Source organism: Sturnus vulgaris, chromosome 9 (genome assembly GCF_052056855.1).
Source record: "Sturnus vulgaris isolate bStuVul1 chromosome 9, bStuVul1.hap1, whole genome shotgun sequence".
In the NCBI taxonomy this organism is placed as follows: Eukaryota; Metazoa; Chordata; class Aves; order Passeriformes; family Sturnidae; genus Sturnus; species Sturnus vulgaris.
In genome coordinates, this window is record NC_142251.1 from 5,424,688 (window position 1) to 5,445,055 (window position 20,368).

At 46.1% G+C, this 20,368-nt stretch overlaps 1 protein-coding gene across 2 annotated transcripts in view; it reads left to right on the plus strand.

Annotated features, from left to right (window-relative positions):
* The window catches only part of LRP8 (LDL receptor related protein 8), a 171,134-nt gene that overhangs the window by 141,128 nt on the left and 9,638 nt on the right, over positions 1 to 20,368 (plus strand). The window contains exons 5-12 of one of the 2 annotated variants that reach the window (XM_014870608.2): positions 5,535 to 5,897; positions 12,156 to 12,278; positions 12,619 to 12,741; positions 15,601 to 15,720; positions 15,850 to 15,975; positions 16,675 to 16,846; positions 19,178 to 19,405; positions 19,937 to 20,055. In XM_014870608.2, coding sequence (XP_014726094.2) covers positions 5,535 to 5,897; positions 12,156 to 12,278; positions 12,619 to 12,741; positions 15,601 to 15,720; positions 15,850 to 15,975; positions 16,675 to 16,846; positions 19,178 to 19,405; positions 19,937 to 20,055 — 1,374 coding nt within the window. The remainder of the gene's footprint in view (positions 1 to 5,534; positions 5,898 to 12,155; positions 12,279 to 12,618; positions 12,742 to 15,600; positions 15,721 to 15,849; positions 15,976 to 16,674; positions 16,847 to 19,177; positions 19,406 to 19,936; positions 20,056 to 20,368) is intronic. The other variant, XM_014870609.2, reaches the window with a different exon arrangement.

The following is a 20,368-nucleotide window of genomic DNA, read 5'->3' on the forward strand; positions in this document are numbered from 1 at the left end:
TTGAGGTAATTTTCAGTCATTTAGCCAGAAGAACATCTGATAAACTTCCTAACCCTTTCCTGGTTTGAAGGAAAATTGAGGAGACTGCAGGTATGAGTTGCAACCTTATTGCACATACATGAAATTAAAGACAGACAGTGCAGAGTGTGCATACCTTTGTGCATACACTGCTTCTCTCTGCAAATTAGGGGTCATAATTAATTCTATTTCCAGATAATTAAACCACTTGGAATGAATATATGAATCTCAGGAAATACATTCTAAATCACCAAATACATTTTTGAACCAACTATTATTTGTCAGCAGGGGCTTTGGCATCTTGTTGCTGGGTTATAATTAACTAATACTATGCAAATACTGCTGCAGAGAATGGAAAATGACTGATTTGTGTTTGAGGGCAGCGTGTGACAAAGGCAGCCAGCACATGCAAATATTAATTTGCAGGAGTGTGTGAGATGGCTCCTTAGCTCCATTAGTGATTTGAACAATATCAGGAATTACAATTCCTTCTGCAGCCTCCATCTAGATGGGCTTTTCGGTATCAATCACCATAGCAACAACCACTGGTGGGAGTGAGGCTGCAATTCCACTGCATTATTCCCTCCATGGGAGGCCTGTCATTTTTTCAGAGCAATGAGCTTCAAGGTCATCTTCATTTACCTCCATCTCTTTGGCTGTCCTTCCTGGAGGGCAGCTTTCCATGGGAAACTTGTCCTTCCAGGCACGAATCTGTGCTTTAAAGACTGGCATTTGACAGAAGATCTGTATGAAATATTGAGGTATTTGGTAAGCAATTGACTGCAGGCAAAATAAATAATTTAGACAGAATTAAACCTGAAAATAAATACTAGTTAAGCAAAACTAACATGCTGACAGTGCTGGTAACTGGGAGTTCCAACATAATCTACCCTGTCTGTACTCTGTGACCTCTTTATCCATGGCCCAGCTCAGAGATTGGTTCCTGTGGGCTGGGGGAGCTGGGCTTGCACTTGGGACTGAAAACCTGGGCAGATGGAGCTCAGAAATTCCACCCCTGAGCCCTGCAGAACTCAAATCCTAAATCTGAGAGCTTGAGAGAATTTCTCAAGTCCAGCAGCCTCTCTTGCCAGTGTTGAAGCAGCCATGAATCAACAGCAGATCTCTCCCTCTCTGGTGCAAATGTTGGTATGCAAAATTATCCTTTGCCTGCTTTAGAAGATCCATTATCAGATTTAAAAAAACCATAAATTTTCAGGCACCTTTTTTTAAGTTGCTTTGGGGACAATGTCAGAAAAATACAGTATAATAATTCATCTTATCGTCCTGTCTTCAGCATCAGTGGATAATTGCTGCTATCCACTTTACCACAAATTTTACCAAATAATTATCATTCTTTAAGCCATTCATGTAATTTCAAGTGGAAATGGCTCTTTTGGAGCAGAGATGAATTAAATACCTGAGACTTACTGAAAAGCTATAAAATCTTTAATTAGAGATTAGCAATGACAGCAGTTATAGTCCATTATACATAATTTCCAGCTCCCAGTAATGATTTTCAATTTTATCCTGATTTGAGGATCCATGCTTGGTATAGTTGTCCATATAGAAATGCTATGTAAAAATATATATTTTTTGAAATGACAGTTTTTAATGAGCACCCTGTATTTTTAGAGAATTCTACATCTTGAGAGCATTCTGCTTTTTTCTAAAAGCACTTAAAAAGCATGTGGCAGAATTATCTGAATTTTTGGTGCCATGCCTGTGCTAAGATTGTCCCCACTGCACCAGACTCCCACTAAAGCCTCTGGTTAAATCCTGGCTCTGGGCTAAAGAGAACCAGCCAGTACTGAAACACTAACTCCACAACTGCAATCTCTCTGATCTTCTGTTATTTTATTATTTTTAACTTCCTCTATCCCAAGGCTGCTTCTGCTGCACTCTCCTCAAGAGAAGTGACAAGAGTGCAGCTGCAGGCTCTGAGGCAAAAACTGTGACAGTTGTGCTCTACATATTGGCACGTAGCACAGGGCAAAAATTAATGCAGAATACCTCTGGTATATTTTATCTACAGGCAGAATCGCATCTACATAATAATTTGTGTGTGATGTTTTATTTCCTCAAACTGTGAAGAACCTTTACACATTACAGTGCTGTACAGTAAACTGATGTTATAGTTATGCTTTGAAGGCTGTTGATTAAACACCTTGTGACAAACATTTTCAAGATTTCTATTGGGATCACTCATGTTTGAAGTAGGTTTTGTACCTCAGAGTACAACATTTATTAATTTCTTCTGCGCTAAAGAAAGCAAATTATTATTTGATTCATTGGTCTTGAGTGAATCAGCCTACAATAGGACAGGTAGCAAATTTGGAGAATACAAACAAATTGCTCAAGTCAAAAAATACCCCAGTGATCATTTAATTACTATTGGCACATTTTCTACTGAAATGCTCTGGAGGCAATGAAATACTGTGGCGATGGGACTGCGAGGTACCCTGACAGATTTATGGAAGGGGATGTGAACTGTCCCTGGGGCTTTCCTGCCCCGTGCCCATCCCTGCAGGTGCTGGGTGAGATATTTGCAGTGTTTTATTTATTGTGCTCTTGGCTCTGGTGCCAGGCGGTGCCACAGAACCCCGGCAGCAGCATCAGCCTCGGCCTCACCCTGCCATGCCTGGATGGTTTCAGCTCTTGGGGAGGATGAGGAAGGGTGAAGGTTGTTGGGATGCTCTCTGCCCTCCCATGGCAGCAGCAGCAGAGAACACGGGAGGGGTGGATGGAGCTCTGCTGGAGGAGGTGTGACCCAGAAGGAACTGCCTGATCCCCTCTAAGGACTGTGGGGATGGAGAGGGGAGTTACCTCCCACACTTACCCAAACTGCTGGGCTTGTTCGTGGAGAGAGAGCTTGTCTCTAGTGCTGGCATCACACGAACTTAATTTTTAAAAAGAAATAAAATAATCATGACTAGGCATTTTTTTCTAGCTAGCAATTCCTATGCTTCACTGAGAAGGTCCTCATGAGAGGTTATAAAAGCTGAACTGCTTCTACTTTCTGGCTGTGGTTATCAGTAATTTTATATCTGTACTGGGATTTGTAGGTGCAAAGGAGGAGCTTTTGTGCAAACTTCCATTGTCTGTATCACCCTCCTGTGTTATCAGTCACTAATTTGCCAATGCAGCAAATTTCTAAAGGGAAATATGGACAAACAGGAGGAGGGGTGGAGTTGGGACCAGGAAAACAACGAGGGGGAAAAGAGGGGTCATGACAGTTGGTGGAAAGGAAATTTATGGACATGTGGAATGTGCAAATCATTGCAATCTTGCCCAAACATTAGGGATCAAAGAACTATGCAAGATTTTGCTCTCTGATCTGTTTCTGAGATTCATCAAAATAATGCCAAAAAGCAATTTCTTCTTAGCCTTTATCTGTTACAGAAGCTGTATATAGCCATAGAAATATTCCTGTTTTCCCACTATCGCTTTTAAATCGATTACTAAGATTATAACTGTTACCTTGAATTTCCACTTTCTGGAGGAATGCTCCATATGCAGTTCCATATAATGGCTCCTCTGAAGACAGTGTTAAGTTATATAGCTGTGTACTTATCAGTAGGGTTAATAGATGATTTCTAGTTATCTCTAGGGGTAAGGATAGAAAATTCTGCTGAATGGAGATAAAGAGCAGAATTTGGGTGATATTCTGAGCATTTTAATGGTCTCAATTTTGCCATGCAAAAGAGGAAGGTTTTTAGGTGCTGCTCCACCAGACTGTGCTTGTATTTCAGGTCCTTATGAGAAAGATTCACCTCCTAGTATTAGTTTTCTGATCTCAGTTCCTTCTGTTCAGAGAGGAGAAACTGTGGCTGTTCCAAAGGTTGAGGACACCTCAGTATCTAAAATACCAAGTGCAGAAGGAGCCCGAGCAGCTCCTTTGGTGCCTCGTTCTGTTGCGTTCTGTGATTGGTGTCGATTGGGGCAGCTGAGATTTCTCTTTAACATTTCTCCCTGCTGGAGGGAGCCTGGGTCCTGGCCAGTGCATGGTAGCATTGCAGCAAGAAAAGCAATCCTCTTTCTCTTCTAATTAGGTGGATTGCTGTGCTCTAACATCTGGAAAACTGGGACTAAATGGCACAGAGCAGCAGGACAGGAGAGGAGAGGTGTATATATATATATATATATGTGTGTATGTGTGTGTGTATTCATGTTCTGATGTAAAATGAGAGGCTGCTTAGGTTATCAGACAGAGCCCAGCAACTTTGCCAGACAGAATATAATTAGGAATCTGTGCAAGTGGACATGTTCTTAATTGCTGGATAAATACAGCTTTATTCCTAGGTATAAACCAGTCATAATATTGCAGTAGAATCCCACTGGGTTCCTGTCACTGGCTAAAATCTGGGATATGACAGGTCCTTTAGAGGGATTCTGCTGCTTTCCAGGTGCAATTGCCATTGCAGTGATTGGTACCATCTAAACTGTGTGTTTTAATGTAGGGGCTCTGCAGATATGGCAGTAAGTAGTTCTGCTTCTGAAGACAAAGAGATTCCCAAGTGCAATGTAAAAAAGAAAAAAAAAGCTTACTGTCATTTATATGCATTTATATTTATTGTACTTGTAATTTATCGAAGCCATAACTTCCCTGTTGAGGGCTGAAACTGCAGAAGAATAATTCTTTTGTAAGTAACTACTTCTACTACTTTTGTAAGTAACTACCTTTACTTACTTTAGTGAGTAAAGTACTTACAGAGAATTTCTTCCGTGGTTTTGGTTCTCCCACACCTTGATGGAATAACGTGACTGCAAACTGCACTTTGTTGGAGTACCTGAAAGTTTAATTTGAGCAGGCATCTCTGGTTCAGCTGTCCATTAGGCTTGCAGAGGAGTGTGCTCCACTCAGCTTCTATCTGACAAGCGCCTCATTTGTATGTTAATGTTGAGTTGTGATTTCCAGGGAAGGCATTCAGCGTGTTGTAAAGGGCCTTACTGGCAGATTGCAGCTAAATTGATGCTCGACTCACTAAATATTTACCCTACACATCCCACTTAATATGTCCAAAACCAGGCATACTGTGAAATCCTGAAACCTGATTCAGTGCTTATGAAAGTCAGGAAGCCTGGTAATGTCAGCGTGGAGCCGAGCGGAGCCTTGGCGCTGCCAGCACGGCCCCAGCCTTTCCCTGCAACCTCCCTCCCATTCCTATTCCCATTCCCATTCCATGCTGCTGCTCCCGCCCGGGGCTCACCTGGCTGCTCCTCAGTGCCAGGGCAGTGCTGTCCCCGCTTCTCCCACCCTCAGTTCCCACAGCCCCGCTGCCCCTCCTTCCCCAGGGCTGCCCCTGGTCCCTGGAGGATGCATCCTGAGGCACAGCTGAGGAGCACCGGGGTCTCACTGGCTCCTTGCCACGTGGGAACCACTGGGAGAACTGTTTTGGGGTAGGACAGCTGTAGTAATGCCTTTGCCCTCAGACATCCCTAATGTGCTAAAGCTGGGGCAGCGGTGAGGGCTGGGTGGGAGACCTGTTTATTCTCACCTGTTTGTTTTTATTCCCAAGCCTGTTCTCCCAACGAGTTCCAGTGCAGTAACAAGTCATGCATCTCCATCATCTTCGTGTGTGACGGTGACAATGACTGCGGGGATGGCAGCGATGAAAGGAAGTGCTCCCCTCTGACCTGCAACCCCAACGAGTTCCAGTGCAACAACAGCATGTGCATCCCGGAGCCGTGGGTGTGCGACAACCAGCCCGACTGCGAGGACCAGTCGGACGAGTCCATGGAGAGGTGCGGCTACGACGCCAAGGCCCTCAACACGTGCGCGGCCCACGAGTTCCAGTGCGGGAACGGAGAATGCATCCACCTCAACTGGAAGTGTGACGGGGACGAGGACTGCAAGGACAAGTCTGATGAGCAGGACTGCCGTGAGTGTCTGCAGGGACCAGGGCTCTCTGGGCTGGCGAGGAGGGGTCAGGAGGCTGCTCCGGGCTGTGTTTGAAGGCAAGGCTTTGATGTCTGAGCAGCAGCTGTGCCAGACAAGGAGCGCTTGTGTCCCACATGACAAGGCTGGGTGCCCAGCCCAGCAGGGTCAGGTGTATTCCACACTCCTTTTGTGCTTTTTCCTTGAGAATCCATAGAGGAGGTGTAAGAGCTGTTGGATGGTACTGTGCCTCAGAATAGAGCTGTTTCACTAGAAAGACAAGGAGTGAAAAACGGGAAAAATGTTCAAAGCCCTCAGGCTGCATGGTGGGGTCACAGCCTGGAGGTTAGAAGCTGCTGTGCTAAAGGGAATATATGATCAACAGAAAAAATAATTCATTTTCTGCCTCTGAAGTTGGAGTGTACTGAACAAGGCAGTCAAGAGAAGTACCTCTGAAGAATCCCGTTTGAAATACATTTTGAGCTTGGCTTGATGAAGACATAGAGCAAATAAATAATGAATTTCTTTTCAGCTGGCTTTAGGCGTTTAACATGCTGGTGTTGGTATGTGTGGTATTTTGAATGTTTCATCCATTTTTAGCCACTAAACTGTTCAAGCTGGTCACTTACCTGAGGAGGGAGAGAGAAAAAATCAAGAGCAAAATGTTCTGCTAGAATATTCATAATGACAAGATTGAAATTAAATATTTACATATTGTTTATATTTAGCAGCTCTGACATTGGGCCACCTCTGGCGAGGAAGGCAGCAACTAGCTGCAAACCCTGGGATTTTTGCAAGGTATCTAAGAAAATTGATCACTTTTGCCAGCAACATCTTTTCATCCCCATGATGATACTAAGGCCAGGCTGGTGAGCAGCTGTGTGGGAGAGGGAACTCCCTTCCAGGAGCTGGGGATCAGACTCTCTTCCACGCAGAGAAGCAGATATAAATTCAGTGGCTTCTTTAACAAGAAGAGGATGTAGTGAATCCTGGACACTACTGTTTGCACTGCAGGACAGCAGGGGGATGAGACACAGGTTACTCTGGAGCTGCTGTGCCTTTAAAACAGACAAGGACTATTTTAAGAGAGGCAAGGGCTGAATAGGAGAAGCCAAAAATGTTTTGTTAGGAAGAGAGCAGCTTTGGCTGTTGGGTACAAGGCTGTCAACCCCTCCCAAGGAGGGGTGGATTGGGTAGGCTGTCTTTTCCTTCATCTCCAAGAATGTGCTAAAGTTGCTGACAGAGCTCTTGGGCAGCAGGTACCCAGGCAGTACTGCCAGGCTCTGAAGGATCACGGGGAGCATGGAGTCAGGAGACAAAGCTGGCTCCTGGCTCTGTTTCAGGAAAGCCATGCAGAAGCTCAGCTGCTGGAGATAGGCACTGCTGGCTGGGGCAGCCTGGGTGCTTTGGTGCCTGTTTTCATTCTGAGATCTCCCATGGGCAGTCCTGTACCCGTGTCCCCTCCAAATCAGGAGGCAGTGGCAAGGGCTGTGTTATAAAGGTGAAGAACTGGTGTCTGGTACAGGGGACTCCAGCAGAACTGATCTCTGTCCCAGGGGATGCATTCCCTGCAGTGACAGCAACCTGAGAGGATGGCTGAGTTAGGACAGCTCAGGAGAGGGAAATAGAGGGAGAGCTCCCTTCTATTGTCAGATGGAGAAAGAGGAGAGCAGCTCGCTGATGGTGCTTTCTGATGAAATGCCTCTTAAATTTCAATCCTTGTTCAAACTTGTCTTAAGTCTTTTACAGGCCCCATTTATTTTGACATTTTGCTGGGTGAGAGGAGTGGGACTGTGCCCATGTACCTTCCAGAGGCTGAGGGCCCACTGTTTCCCAGCCTCTTTCCTTGGTGTGACAGGCACCAGCCATGTTCAGCTGAGCTCAAACTGCAGAGCCATGAGGCCTGAAGGAGCACAACTCCACCAGCCTCCCTGAGCTGCAGAGCAGCCTCAGCCAGCAGCACTTCCAGAGGCACCAGAGGCAGCTCCCAGGGCAGAGGACACAGCTGGACACCACTGCAGCACAGCACGGTGCTGACAACCAGTGGAGAAAGGGGGAAATGTGGCAGAAGTGGCTTGAGAGAATTCTGAGTAGTGGATATTTAGCACAATAAGGGTCTCTTTCCAGAAAATCTCAGTCCAACACAATGTGCAGTTTGATACCTGAGAGAAACAAGCATGTGAGCTGATTCTGCTGCCTTCAATCCTGTGGATTGGGAAACAGTGGATTCAAAGCTCCATTGTTTTAGCTACCTCAGTGCTCCTCTGCACAGAGTGCATGGTTCTGGTTGCACCCCAGTGCCACAGCAGTGTGTGAGATGGGTGGGATTCTCTGAGGTAGTAACCAGGAGAGGCCTTGCAGCACTGGATGTTCATGTAGCTGATGTGTTGGCTGGGTCAGAGCCAAAATTAATGTTGCTTCTCCATCCTAAATACAGCTGTTGCTGGGGTGCACCTGCCTGCAGTAAGAAAGGGACACTGGGAGCTCTGGAAACTCAGTGTCATTGCTCATTTGTTGGACTGAAGAGTTTAGGGACCTTTATGATTCTTTTCCTCTCCAGAAATTCTCTGTTTGAGACCAGTATCATGGGGCATGCAGAGAGTCACAGGTGTGTGGGACAGCTCTGTCCCCTTAGCAATGGGTATGGCACATGGGACTCGATTAAAACTGCAGATCCCACCACTACATCTCCTCTTGCAAATGGGGATCATATAGGGTTTGTGCAGTATAAACAGAGGAATGGGAGCTAATGCTTTAAAAAAAAGTCATGAGGCCATCACCCGTCATTTGTTATAAACATTTTGGATTGGTAAATGAGTAGAGCAGAAATGAAGGGTGACAATTGGTGAACAGGTTTTGGCAGCGAGACAGCAAATGAATAGGAGGGAATGAGTCATTTCAGGAAAGCTGTGTGAGAACATTGAGTGGCTGGGGTTTTTTCCATAGCATATATATTCAAATATGTATATATGTATATTTATAAAACGAACATTAGGTTAGATTTATTAGTCTCCAAATCTGGAATGGTTATATTTTAAGATGTCCTTTGCAACTTGCATTAGGGCATCCAGGAGGGAGAATAAATAATGCTTACAACTGACAGCAAGAAAACAGAATCCCTGAGACCTGACCTCACACTCTCCTGCCTCTGTCTCCCTATCTATAAAATGGGATTGATGCATTTTGCAAATGTTGCGATTTTCTTTTTTGGGGAGGAAGGAAAAAAAAAACAGAAACCAGAAGAAACTGAGGGTCAGGTTTGGAGTCTGGAATATACCTGCTGAGTTTGAGTGATGCAGCTTTGTGCCCAGGATTTGTAAATGGGAAGTGTGTCTCTTCGAGGGTGCCTGTTAATTTAGGAGGGCTTTGGTAATTTGTTTTGTATTTGTAGACAAATTGTATACATTGTATATAGGTCTTTGGTAATTTGTATTTGATTTGCAGAGGAGATGGCTGTAAAACTATTGAGATTTCACTGATTTAAACCTTCCAAATTAGGCACAGCAATTTTCTGAACATCTTGTGCAAATAAACAGCACAGCTCTTCCTTCTTCTTGGGTTATTGCTTTGCCGTGGGAATGGCCTTAATGGGAACCTGCTGTCAGCTCTGCCAGTGGGGCTGAGATGGGTTAGTGTCTCGACTTCAGGATAACATGGAATTCTCCTGAAAAGTGCAGAAAAAATAGAAATTCCATACATGCATTTTAATGCCTTTGTAATCCGTAAGAGCCCTTATTGTATCTGTCTTTTCTAGATGTCTGTTAAGAAGCTCAGGGGCTGTTCCCCAAAGGTCTGAACTTCCACAGCTCTGGTGGAGTGAGAAGTGAGCCAGGAAACCCATCCTGGTCTCCAAACTTCTGTCTCTTCCTGAAGCAAAGCTTTGTGCAGTGGAGTACAGCCCCACATCTGTGTTTTGCAGTCTCTGTAGCAATTGAGCTAAGAATTGTGCTGTCATTTTTCTCTCAGTCTTATGGTGCTTGTGCAGCACTGTCTTTGCAATTCCTATAAAATTCTCCATAATTTTAATTCATTTTAGGATTAAAAACCTTTCTGTTCTTAGCATTTAGCTATAACTGCTTTTTAGAAGAGCTTTGAAAATTACAATTGAAGACAATTATAGGCTTTATAACAGCTGTCTTCCAAATCTGTAGGTTTTGCCACGCAGATTTATTTGATAAACTGGAGACCTGTTTCTGCTCCAGAACAGACAAAACCCCATTGGCTTTAACTACATGTTACACTTTTGTGAGGGGTTAATATTTATAGTCAGAAATGGAGGACCATCCTATCCTACCTCCACACATAGAAGTTGCTACAGAAAAGGTGAAGCAAACTGAAGACAAGAAATAATTGTGGCAAAGGAATTTTCAGCGAGGAAACAGAAAAAGCCTTGCAGTGGCCAAGGGTTAGCTTGGCAGAAGTCAGGGTTTCCTGTGGAGGAGGCTTTCTCCATGGTCAGGGCTTCCCCAGGCAGGTGGCTGTACATGCCAGGAACAGTTTAAGCAGAAGTGACTCTGCCTCCCTGCAGGAGTTCTTGGTGCCACTGCCAGACTTGTGGTCTGTGACTCTCCCAGACCACAGCTTTGTTTCTTTCTCTCCTACATTTTTCTGCTTTTGGTAGAGCAGCAGGTCCCACATGCTTAGTTTGGAGCTGCTGTCCCAGATGTCCCACTGAGGTTTCCCATTCCTGTGCCTGGGTTTATTAGCTGAAACGTGGCAGCACAGCTGGTCCTATAACTGTGTTTATTGCTTGGGATTTTTTTCTCACTTTGCAGCTTTTTATGAATATAGTGCATATGGCTTTCCTCTCCAAGGAGCAGTGCTATTTCCAAACCTTTCTCATGTGAATACTGTCTATTTCTAATGAAAGGGTTTCTCCCTTACCCCACCAGCCCTGCAGTTGTGGCTTTTCCTTTCTCTGGTGCCTTTTGCTGGCTGAAGATGCACTAGAACTAAGTCCAGTGATGCAGTCATGAACCTGGATCCTGCATCCTGTGGGATGCAATCACCAATAATGTGGAGTCTTTGTGCAACTAATACTTTATAGTATTCATGCTGGCTCACTTCATGTCTGCAGCTCTCCTGGGTTATCTGAAAGTAGTCATTTTTATATTAGAACCAGTTTGTCAAATTGTCCAGGGCAGTCTGCAGACAGCTTTCACCTCCCATGTAGTAACACCAGTGCTGGCCTCCCCTCACTACTCAGAGGCAGTGATTTTCTGTCAGACCACACCAGGACACAATCACATGATGGAAAGGCTGGAATCAGGAGCTCTCCAGGGTGTGCTGCCTTAATAGGATTTTAAGAATACATCTGATGGGCCCCTGAGAAGGAAGCTGCAAAACATGTCCCTGGAATGAGGAGCCTGTTTTGCCAGGCTGCCTGTACCCTGTGTAAGAACAGGGCTGGTCCCAGCTAGAGAGGTCTCTCATTCATTCTAACTTGGGGAGGGAAATATGACAGCTTTTATCATGGTCAGTCCAGGTATCTGGTTTATATTTTTCCCCAACTTTGTTGTTTATCAGATCTGGTTTGAGTCTGTTATAATCTGATTCGGACAAATGAATTTGAGGCATGAAAACTGGGCTGATATTGCTGAGGTGTTTAGGGCTGGAAACCCCAGGAAACACCACAGAGCAGTGGAGCTCTTCTGCCTTCCAGTGGGCTTTTGGCTTATGGGCATTCAGTAGCCTGATGACTGTGTCTCGTTGCTGCCTTCATTGCTGCTGTGGCCACACTACTTTGGCAGAGTCACTACAGGTCTCTTGCCTGGGCCTTAGCCCAAAGATGTTTTGAAAAGTATCAGAAATGTAATTTTTTCTGAAGGAAGGAGAGCTGAGGAGCAGTTGCCTTTGCCTACCCAGTGTCACTGTGCACTCTCAGCTAGAAAGCAGCCGGGCCTCACACAGACTGCAGCCCCCAGAGCTGCTCCACTGCTGGGAGTTTTGCTGCTTGCTTGCTTCGTTCTGTGTCACCTGAGAAGCTTCACCGAGGCACAAACTGGGTCTGTTTTGAATGGGTGCCCTCATATGGGCTTTGTTGCTGTTTTCCCAAGGATGTAGAGGGTGATCTGGGATAGCAGAGGGACACAGGAGAACAGTGGCTGAGGCAGCTGCTGCCTCTGTTGCTTTGGTGGAAGCAGCCGATTGACACTTGCTGACAGAGGATGCAACCCCAGCAGTGTCAGAGGGACATGGCTGATAGGTACCACACAAATGACTGAGTTCTGTGTGGCTGATGCTTGAATGTGTTGTTTTAAAGCTCTGGTGACCTGCCAGCCAGATGAATTCCAGTGTGGTGATGGGACCTGTATCCACGGAGCAAAGCAGTGTGACAAGGTGCACGACTGTCCTGACAACAGTGACGAGGCCGGCTGTGTCCAAGGTGGGTACACGTGCTCCTCTTTACTCCATGGGGTGAATCTGCCAGGGCTGTGTGGCCTCTGGAAAGAGAAGAGACCCCTGCTGCTCCTCTGGGCTGTGCCAAGCTGCTTCCTGTACAGTTTTAAGCCATTCTGGCAGTGGGATTGCTTGGGAGAGATAATTGCTGACCAGGCAGACTGCGTGACTTGAAAAGTTCTTTGCATGATGCTCAGGCTCAATGTTCATTTGCTTAATCCCATCCCATTTCTGCTAATGACACCCTCCTGAGCTTTATGTCAGCCTGTTTGTTGTCACGAGCCTCATCTAACTTAGTTGCTTTCCTCTCTTGCCCCACATGACAGAGTCAGCATGTGAAAGTCCCAGCAAGTTTCAGTGTAAGAGTGGAGAGTGCATTGACGGAGGCAAAGTGTGCGATTCACATAGAGACTGCAGGGACTGGTCTGACGAGCCTCTGAAAGAATGTGGTACAGTACTTGCCTTCTACGTGTTGCTCCTGTTGTAACTGCTTCCCCTCTTCTCCATCTGGTGCTCACAGCTTTGAGTGTAACCACATGTAGCTGCTAATGCTATTTCTCACTCTGCTCCTCTTTCCTTGCCTTTATTCTCTCATCACCCTTCATATGAATATAATTAGTAGCTTAATCTGATCATCTGTAAGTTTGAACTGTGCCCTTCTCCACTCAGTTTTTATTCTTGGACGGATGTATGAACAGAGCACGGGACTAGGAATGAGGAATTCCCCCTCTCCCCAAATACTAGTGTCCTTCACAACACAGACCACTTTATTTAATCTCATTGCCTAAATTATATTTGAATTCTAAGATGATGATAACACCATAAAAATACAGCATTGGAAACATGCTTTGAATGTTCCAATGTAGAGTGGCAGCAACCCCTGAGAGAGGACTTCAGCCATTTCTGAGTGTAGTGGTTTTGATTGTACATGTTGTTGCTGCTTCCCTCAGCAATGACAGCAGGCTGCTCCCTGCAGTGTCCTGCCAGCTCTGGGCTGTGGGAATGCCAGGAGAGTTGGGGCTGATGGAGCCAGGGGAACAGAGCCCAGGCCACAGAGCCATGCCCTTCTCTCCAGGACAGTCCTCTCTTGCCTTTCCCACCAGGCATTGTGGGCACCAGCCCTGATCTGCAGCATTACTCAAATACATTTATTGTTTTCCCCAATGCAGAGATGTTTCCAACGGGCATCTCCTTCCATGACATCATGGAGCTCAGTGGCTGCCCCTTAAATAACTCCTGTTCAGGAAGAACTGTCAGTCTGTCCCTGTTTTAGACAAGGAAGAGTGTGTGCATGCCTAGTGAAGATGCTCCTACCTCATGCTTCCTTGCTTTCTTCCACTAATCCACATCTCCCTGTTTCTCTGAGTGGGTGTTGCAGTTGTCTGTCTGTGGAGGTCTCCCAGCAAAACTGGCAGCCCAGTTTGTCACAGGAGACTGGGCAGTGGCACAGCTGGGCTGATGCTCAACCCAGTGGTCATGGTGCCATGATTGGTGCAGCCCTGGGCTGGCAATGAGGTGTTGGCCGAGTTGGGAAGCAGAGAAGAGCCCCGAGAGGAAGGTGTTTCTTGAAGGGCACAGTGCTGTGGGTTGCTGTGACTGTAATGCCCCCACACAGGTTATCCCCACAGGAGGCAGTGGTGCAGGACACACTCCCCAGCTCAGTGTGTATGTCTGGCCATGCTAAATTCTGCAGTGCCCTCTGAGAGTCCCCCAGAAAAGCACTGCAGAAGGCAGGACAACACTTGGCTATTTTAGTCAGGTAGGGAATATACTGCTGAAGTTTGGGTGAAGAGCAGCAGCTGCCCAGGGTCCTCCTGCCTGACTCTGCCTAGCTCCTCCTCAGCTCCTCTTGAGAAGTGCAGCAAGTGAACCAGCTCTTGATTTACAGCCCCTAAATCCATTCCACAGAGCACCTCTGAAACCATGGGAATTACCTGAGTGCGAGTTTGCTTGTTAATCAAAAGAGCCTTTGTGGTATTTTGCAGAAAGCAGTTGTGCATGTTGATGACCCAATTTGCTACAGACCCATGCAAGTGTAGGAATAGGAGATTTCTGTCCATAAATGTCACTGAACAGTGACAACACACAATGGGACTGTGGACACCTTCTCAGAGCCTTGTGAACTTGCTCCATTGATTATGTATTGATATCTCTATATGTACCTGCTAGGAAGGTGAAAGCATCACAGAGCTGAGACTGATTCCTTCTGGCATGGTATTTTCCCAGTCTTACTGACTTAATTGGGTTGTGGTTGTTTCCATTTTCTTCCAAAAGCAATGGTTTAATGGCTCTGCTGTGCTGCTCACCTGCAGTGTGCTAACAAGCAAGAAGTAAAAGATAAATTAATAATTTTCCTTTAAATTGCAACACAGACTGGAGCAAATCAGTTTTCCTTGTTCTGGTGAGTCCACTATCCCTGAAATCCCATGGCTCCTGTTCAGCAGTCTTCCTTAAGGAGAGAACTTTCTCTTCACCTTTTGTAGGTCAATTACAACAAGAAAAAATGTTTTCTCTGGCAGGAAACCAGCTGTTCCCAACCTCTCATTCACTTCTACTTTCAAGGATCCATTTATTCTGTTTTTCATTTCCACACTTGAGAGCAGGATCAGAGAGGTGCTCTTGGATTAGAAAAGGCCCCAGGACAGGATGGGGGCTGTTGCTTCATAAATTGCACACTGGGGCTGCTGGGGGCTGCCAGCAAAGACTGTTGTGGGGGACATGTTTGTGGGAGGACTGTATCTCAGTGCTAATGGAGTATCTCTGACAGACTGCATTTCAGCGTTTTCTGGAATTTTTCACATAGATCATTCGTTGGAGCTAGATGGGAAAATAGTACAGTATTTCAAAATAGCTGGCCCCTGGGAGATAAGAGTCCCCCAACATGAATTATTAAAGCTCAGAGAGACTGTTCAGAAAAGTCAACATGAACCAGCGCATGGGGAAGGAGGAGAATGCTGGAGAGAGCCCTTAGGTCCCTTGGAAGTTTCTCACATGTGGCAGAACAGCTCAAAGCAGCAGCTCTCTGATGGGATGAGATGCAGAGACTCACATACTCTGTATCCCCAGGGCTCCCCATTCATTCAGCCACCAGCTTTGAGTCCAAATGATCCCCCAGCGTTGGTTTGGAATAATAAAGAGCAAGAAAGTGATACAGTGGAGGCTTCCTGTCTCTGAAGGCACTTGTGCTCTATGGGGCTAGTACCAAAACTGATAGAAATGGGAAAATTTCTGAGGAAGTCTCTTAATTTTATTCAATCTCACAACTAAAAGCCCCCATTTGTCATAGGTGATCTGTTTATCCCCTGCAGGTGTTAATGAATGCTCTATGAACAACGGTGGCTGCTCACACATATGCAGAGATTTGAAGATTGGTTACGAGTGCGAATGCCCGCCTGGATACAAGCTTCTGGATAAAAAAACGTGTGGAGGTAATTGACATGCAAACAGCAGTCCCTTGTGTTTCACCATAGAGAGACGTGATTATATTCACTTGAGCATTGCTCCATCACAGATGGTTTGATTTCAAGTTATTGATGGGTTTCAAACACTCCTTTCAGACATAGATGAATGTGAGAATCCAGACGCTTGTAGCCAGATCTGCATTAATTACAAGGGAGACTACAAATGTGAGTGCTACGAAGGATACGAGATGGACACCCTGTCCAAGAACTGCAAAGCTGTAGGTAAGACAGTGCTACAGGCACTAAAACTCTGCTTGCTCAACAGCACAGTTCCGTTAAGAAAACACACTCACAGGACTGGGGCAGGAGAACGGAAACAAAAGGAAACACGCAAAGCAAGCAAAGATATTTCACTGCGAGCAGCACAGAGCTGCTGCAGCAATAGCAGATGTGTCTCTAGGCAAGAACTACTGATCATGCAGATCAGAATATTTTAACAGTGTACAGAGCAAGATTGCAATCACTACTTGGATGTTTGAAGCTGAAACTAGAAAAGAAAGTCTCTTGACAGGTGTTATTGAAAACAGTGCAGCAAAAACATTTAGTGGTAGTAGAAAACATCCTGATTAAAACAGGGTAGCTGAGCCACCCCTCCACCCTCCCAGCTGTAAGTCACCAAAATCTGGCTCAGGATTTTGCACTGAAATTAACTGAAGATGAGGTCATTCCCCAGAGCTTTGCTTGTGGCTTAGCAGAACAGGCCATCCAAGCGCCAGCGTGTGTCCAGGGACCACAGGGGTGCCTGTGGGTGACAGCCCCGTCTCTGGAGCAAGTTTCCCCTTGCTTCCAGTGTGGTGTTAAGCTTCTGTACAAACACAGCTATCAGTGACTGATAGTTCCATTGTTGTTTGAGAAATGAAAGCTGAATCCAGCCCTTGGGACAGCTGCTGAAGTGACAAATGTGCTGATTTTCTGTGGTAGGCAAGAGTCCATACCTGATCTTCACCAATCGCCATGAGGTCCGTAAAATAGACCTGGTGAAAAGGGACTATTCCCGTATCATTCCCATGCTGAAGAACGTGGTGGCACTGGATGTGGAGGTGTCAACAAACAGAATTTACTGGTGTGACTTGTTCTACCGAAAAATCTACAGGTAAGGGGCAAGAGAGGATGTGTGTGCTGGTCCCTTCCCAAAGCTGCATTCCATCTGTATCCCCTAAAGCAGTCCAGAGAACAGTGCAGGGTACAGGGCACCTGAGGGCTTTTCTGCCCTCACGGGATTACCTATTGGGGCCCAGACTTGGTAATTTTTTGGGGGGAATTGATAAAGACATCAGAGGCTTGTGCAGTTATCTCTTTGATAATACAGGGTGACATTTCATCAATGCCAGATCCTGCTGCACTTGTGCAGTTAAATGTAGGCTCTTGTTTCCTGAACCATGGATACTGCAAAGCAGGGCTGAGGCGTGCCATGCTCTGAGTGTTGTATGGGAGGCCACAAAGGACCTGGCATCTGGAAGCACAAAGCAGGCAAATGGTGAGAGCAAGGAGGCAGCAGCACAGACACAAGCTGCTGCCCACTGAAGTCTCTGGTAGACTGGATTTAAATTCACAGCACCTGACCACAATACACTTTCTGTAACTCTTATTCTTGCTCCTCCTTCAGCTATTTTTATGGCATCCATCACAGTTATTATGTGCTGGGGCTTGTGAGTGTGCTTAGCCAAAAAAGCCTTTAATTTATGTCCTGAAAATCCCCTGTGTATATTCTGATTTGCACAGCTATTGCAGCTTCTGCAGTGGTTTGCTCTGGATTTCAGCTAATGATCATGCACAGACTGACTGGTGTCAGCACGTGGGAGCCAGGCCAGGGTTTCTGCAGGCTCTGGTAGCTCCCATGTCCTGCAGGGATATCTGCCAGGCTGTGCTGGGTGTTGAGCACCAGTAGCTGGGCAGGTACCCTGAGGGGCTTGTGGGGCTCTGAAAGTGGGGGGATGGTTCAGAAGAAAGCTGTCAGCACTCACTGGGTCTGTCTGGGCCAGGGGTGAGTTCATACACAGAGAATTATCCAAGGCACTGTTCCTCCAGCTCCAGCAGCAAATATGCTGGGAGTCCCTGGGAACAAGCAGTCTGTGGTTGAGGCTATTGCAAGGTGAAAACTGTGATACAAGAGGTAATCACTAGCAAGAGATCTCATCTTTCATAATGGTCACCTCACTTGCCTTTTCAAATCCTGTCCTGTTGTGGTGATGTCTCTTTTGAGGTGTCAGATCTTTTACAATATTCAGTTACTGGGAGAATTGAAATGTCACCTGTACTTGAGCCCTTCCATTGTGGAAGCTGTGGGAGCCTCTTGGCTCTCCCTCCTGTGCAGGCACAGGCAGGGAGCAGGGAACAACTGTTCCACTGGCAAGGGATTACTTGGCCTGGAGCTGTGCACTGAGAGCACGGGGTGCTCGTCACGCTGCAATACTGGAATCTTGGGAGCACTGTCAGATGCCCATGGAGCCTTGAGGTACCATTCCTGGGTCAGAGACAAATCAAAACCATTCTTATAGGGAAGATGCAGCAGTGTGCTGGTCACCCAGGCTGACTCTGCATGGCCATTCCAGTCCTGACTGCAGACTGTACAATTGTCAGGAATTCCTGGGTTTCAGTTCCAAGGCTCTAATCTGATATTGGAGAACTCAGCTCCCATACAATTCACCTTCTCATTCCATGAGCAAAGGCAGGATGGGCAGTGAAGAGAGGATGTGAAGCATCTTACGGTTTCAAATGTTTGGGGTGAGGGGCAGAAACTTCCTGCTGTTTTATAACTGTTTTGAGTTTACTGAGTTATTCTAAGAGGCTTCTACAAACACCGATGCAAACTCAGAATAACTAATTTCAGTTCACTCAGCAGAATTGATATTGAGAGCAGAATCAGCCTGTGTGGTTGTGGGAGCAACATTCCAGTTATTTATGAAACATCTATGTGGAGTCTGCTGCCTTTCATTATCATTTTGAAAGATTTTGAGGCTGCCACTAATATTTAGTGAACATTTTGTTTGTATCTAGTGAAATCACTTGCCAAATTAATGCAGCTTCATGAATTCCTTTGATGAATCATAATTAGCTACACAGCTCCTAATTCTGCAGTACATTTAAGCACATTTATTGCATGCTCAGTTCAACTCTGTTTAGCAGAGCCCTGGAGATTATATTTTTAATGTCCATAAATCCCACAAATCAATGCTGTTGAAGTTAACATGCCTGAAGTCAAATGTTTTCCTGAATTGTGCAGTTGTAGTAGGAAGCAGGTAGAACAATGAAAAGAACAGTTCCCTACTATGGAAATGCTGCCATATGGGAACAGGGAAATAAGAGGCTACAGGGGAAAGCAGAAGGTTGCCCGAGCACCATAAGGGTTCCTGTGTCAGCCACACTGCCCCTGGGCCCAGCTCTGGGAGCCGTGTGGGAACCCTGTGCCCTCCTGTCCCCGCAGCGCCTACATTGACAAAGCGAGTGACACGGCCGAGCAGGAGATCCTGATCGACAGCCAGCTCAACTCCCCCGAGGGACTGGCCATTGACTGGGTCCACAAGAACATCTACTGGACAGACTCTGGAAACAAGACCATCTCAGTGGCCACTGCAGATGGGAGCAGGAGGAGGACACTTTTCAACAGTGACCTCAGTGAGCCCAGAGCCATTGCTGTGGATCCCACACAGAGGTGGGTGTGAACACCACAAACACTCCTTTGCCAACACAGATGTTCCAGTCCTCTTTTTGCCCCTCTGACAAACTTGGGGTAGTTTCATCTCACCAGGACTTTAGATACCCTTTAAGATATATCCTGCAATGGGACTGTGGAGATGCTTTAACCAACCCTTGCCAAGGTTCCTGCTGTTAAAGACAGTTAAGGGCCAGTTCCTGTGTTCAATGGGCCTGAGCTGGTCCTGGCACAGAGGCTGTGCTGGGAAATGAAGTCTGTCTGACTTGTGTTTGGGCTATTTGGATGAGTGAATGCCAGGTACCTAACAGGCATAACAGGAGAGTTTTCAGGGGTTAGTTATTGGGGTGAGATGCTGCCTTCTAGTGCAAGTTTTGTGGCAGATTACCCAGTCCAAGAACTGAATGTGGTTCTACCAGCAGAATTAACTGCTCTAATAAAGACAGAGCCTTAGGGCACCTCCTACTCCCAGCAGTGCAGGTTTCTTAACTGGAGTCCAGGTTATTGCTTTCTTACCTCTGCCTCTCTCAGGTTCATGTATTGGTCTGACTGGGGAGACAAGGCCAAGATTGAGAAGGCCGGTCTGAATGGTGTGGGGCGGCAGGTGCTGGTCACTGACAACATCGAGTGGCCAAACGGCATCACACTTGGTAAGTGCCCAGGTCAGAGCTACAGCACCCACTGGGGATGAAGGAAATCTGGGTTTACTGTTAAGTAGGAAAACAAATCTGTAAATGCTCAAAGGCAGCTGCACACACAAATCCTAAACTGGTCTGTCACTATTGCTCACAAATATTCCCTTATTTCAGTAGCACAAACAGGAAGTCTTGCTGCAGTCAGAACCTGATACTGCAGGAGCCTTGAGTTGCTTGTCATTGTGCCTTATGGCAAAAGGAAATTTTGGGGGTGGATCCAGAACCATGACAACCCTTTAGAAGTCTGAAAAGCATCTGAATCCTTGGT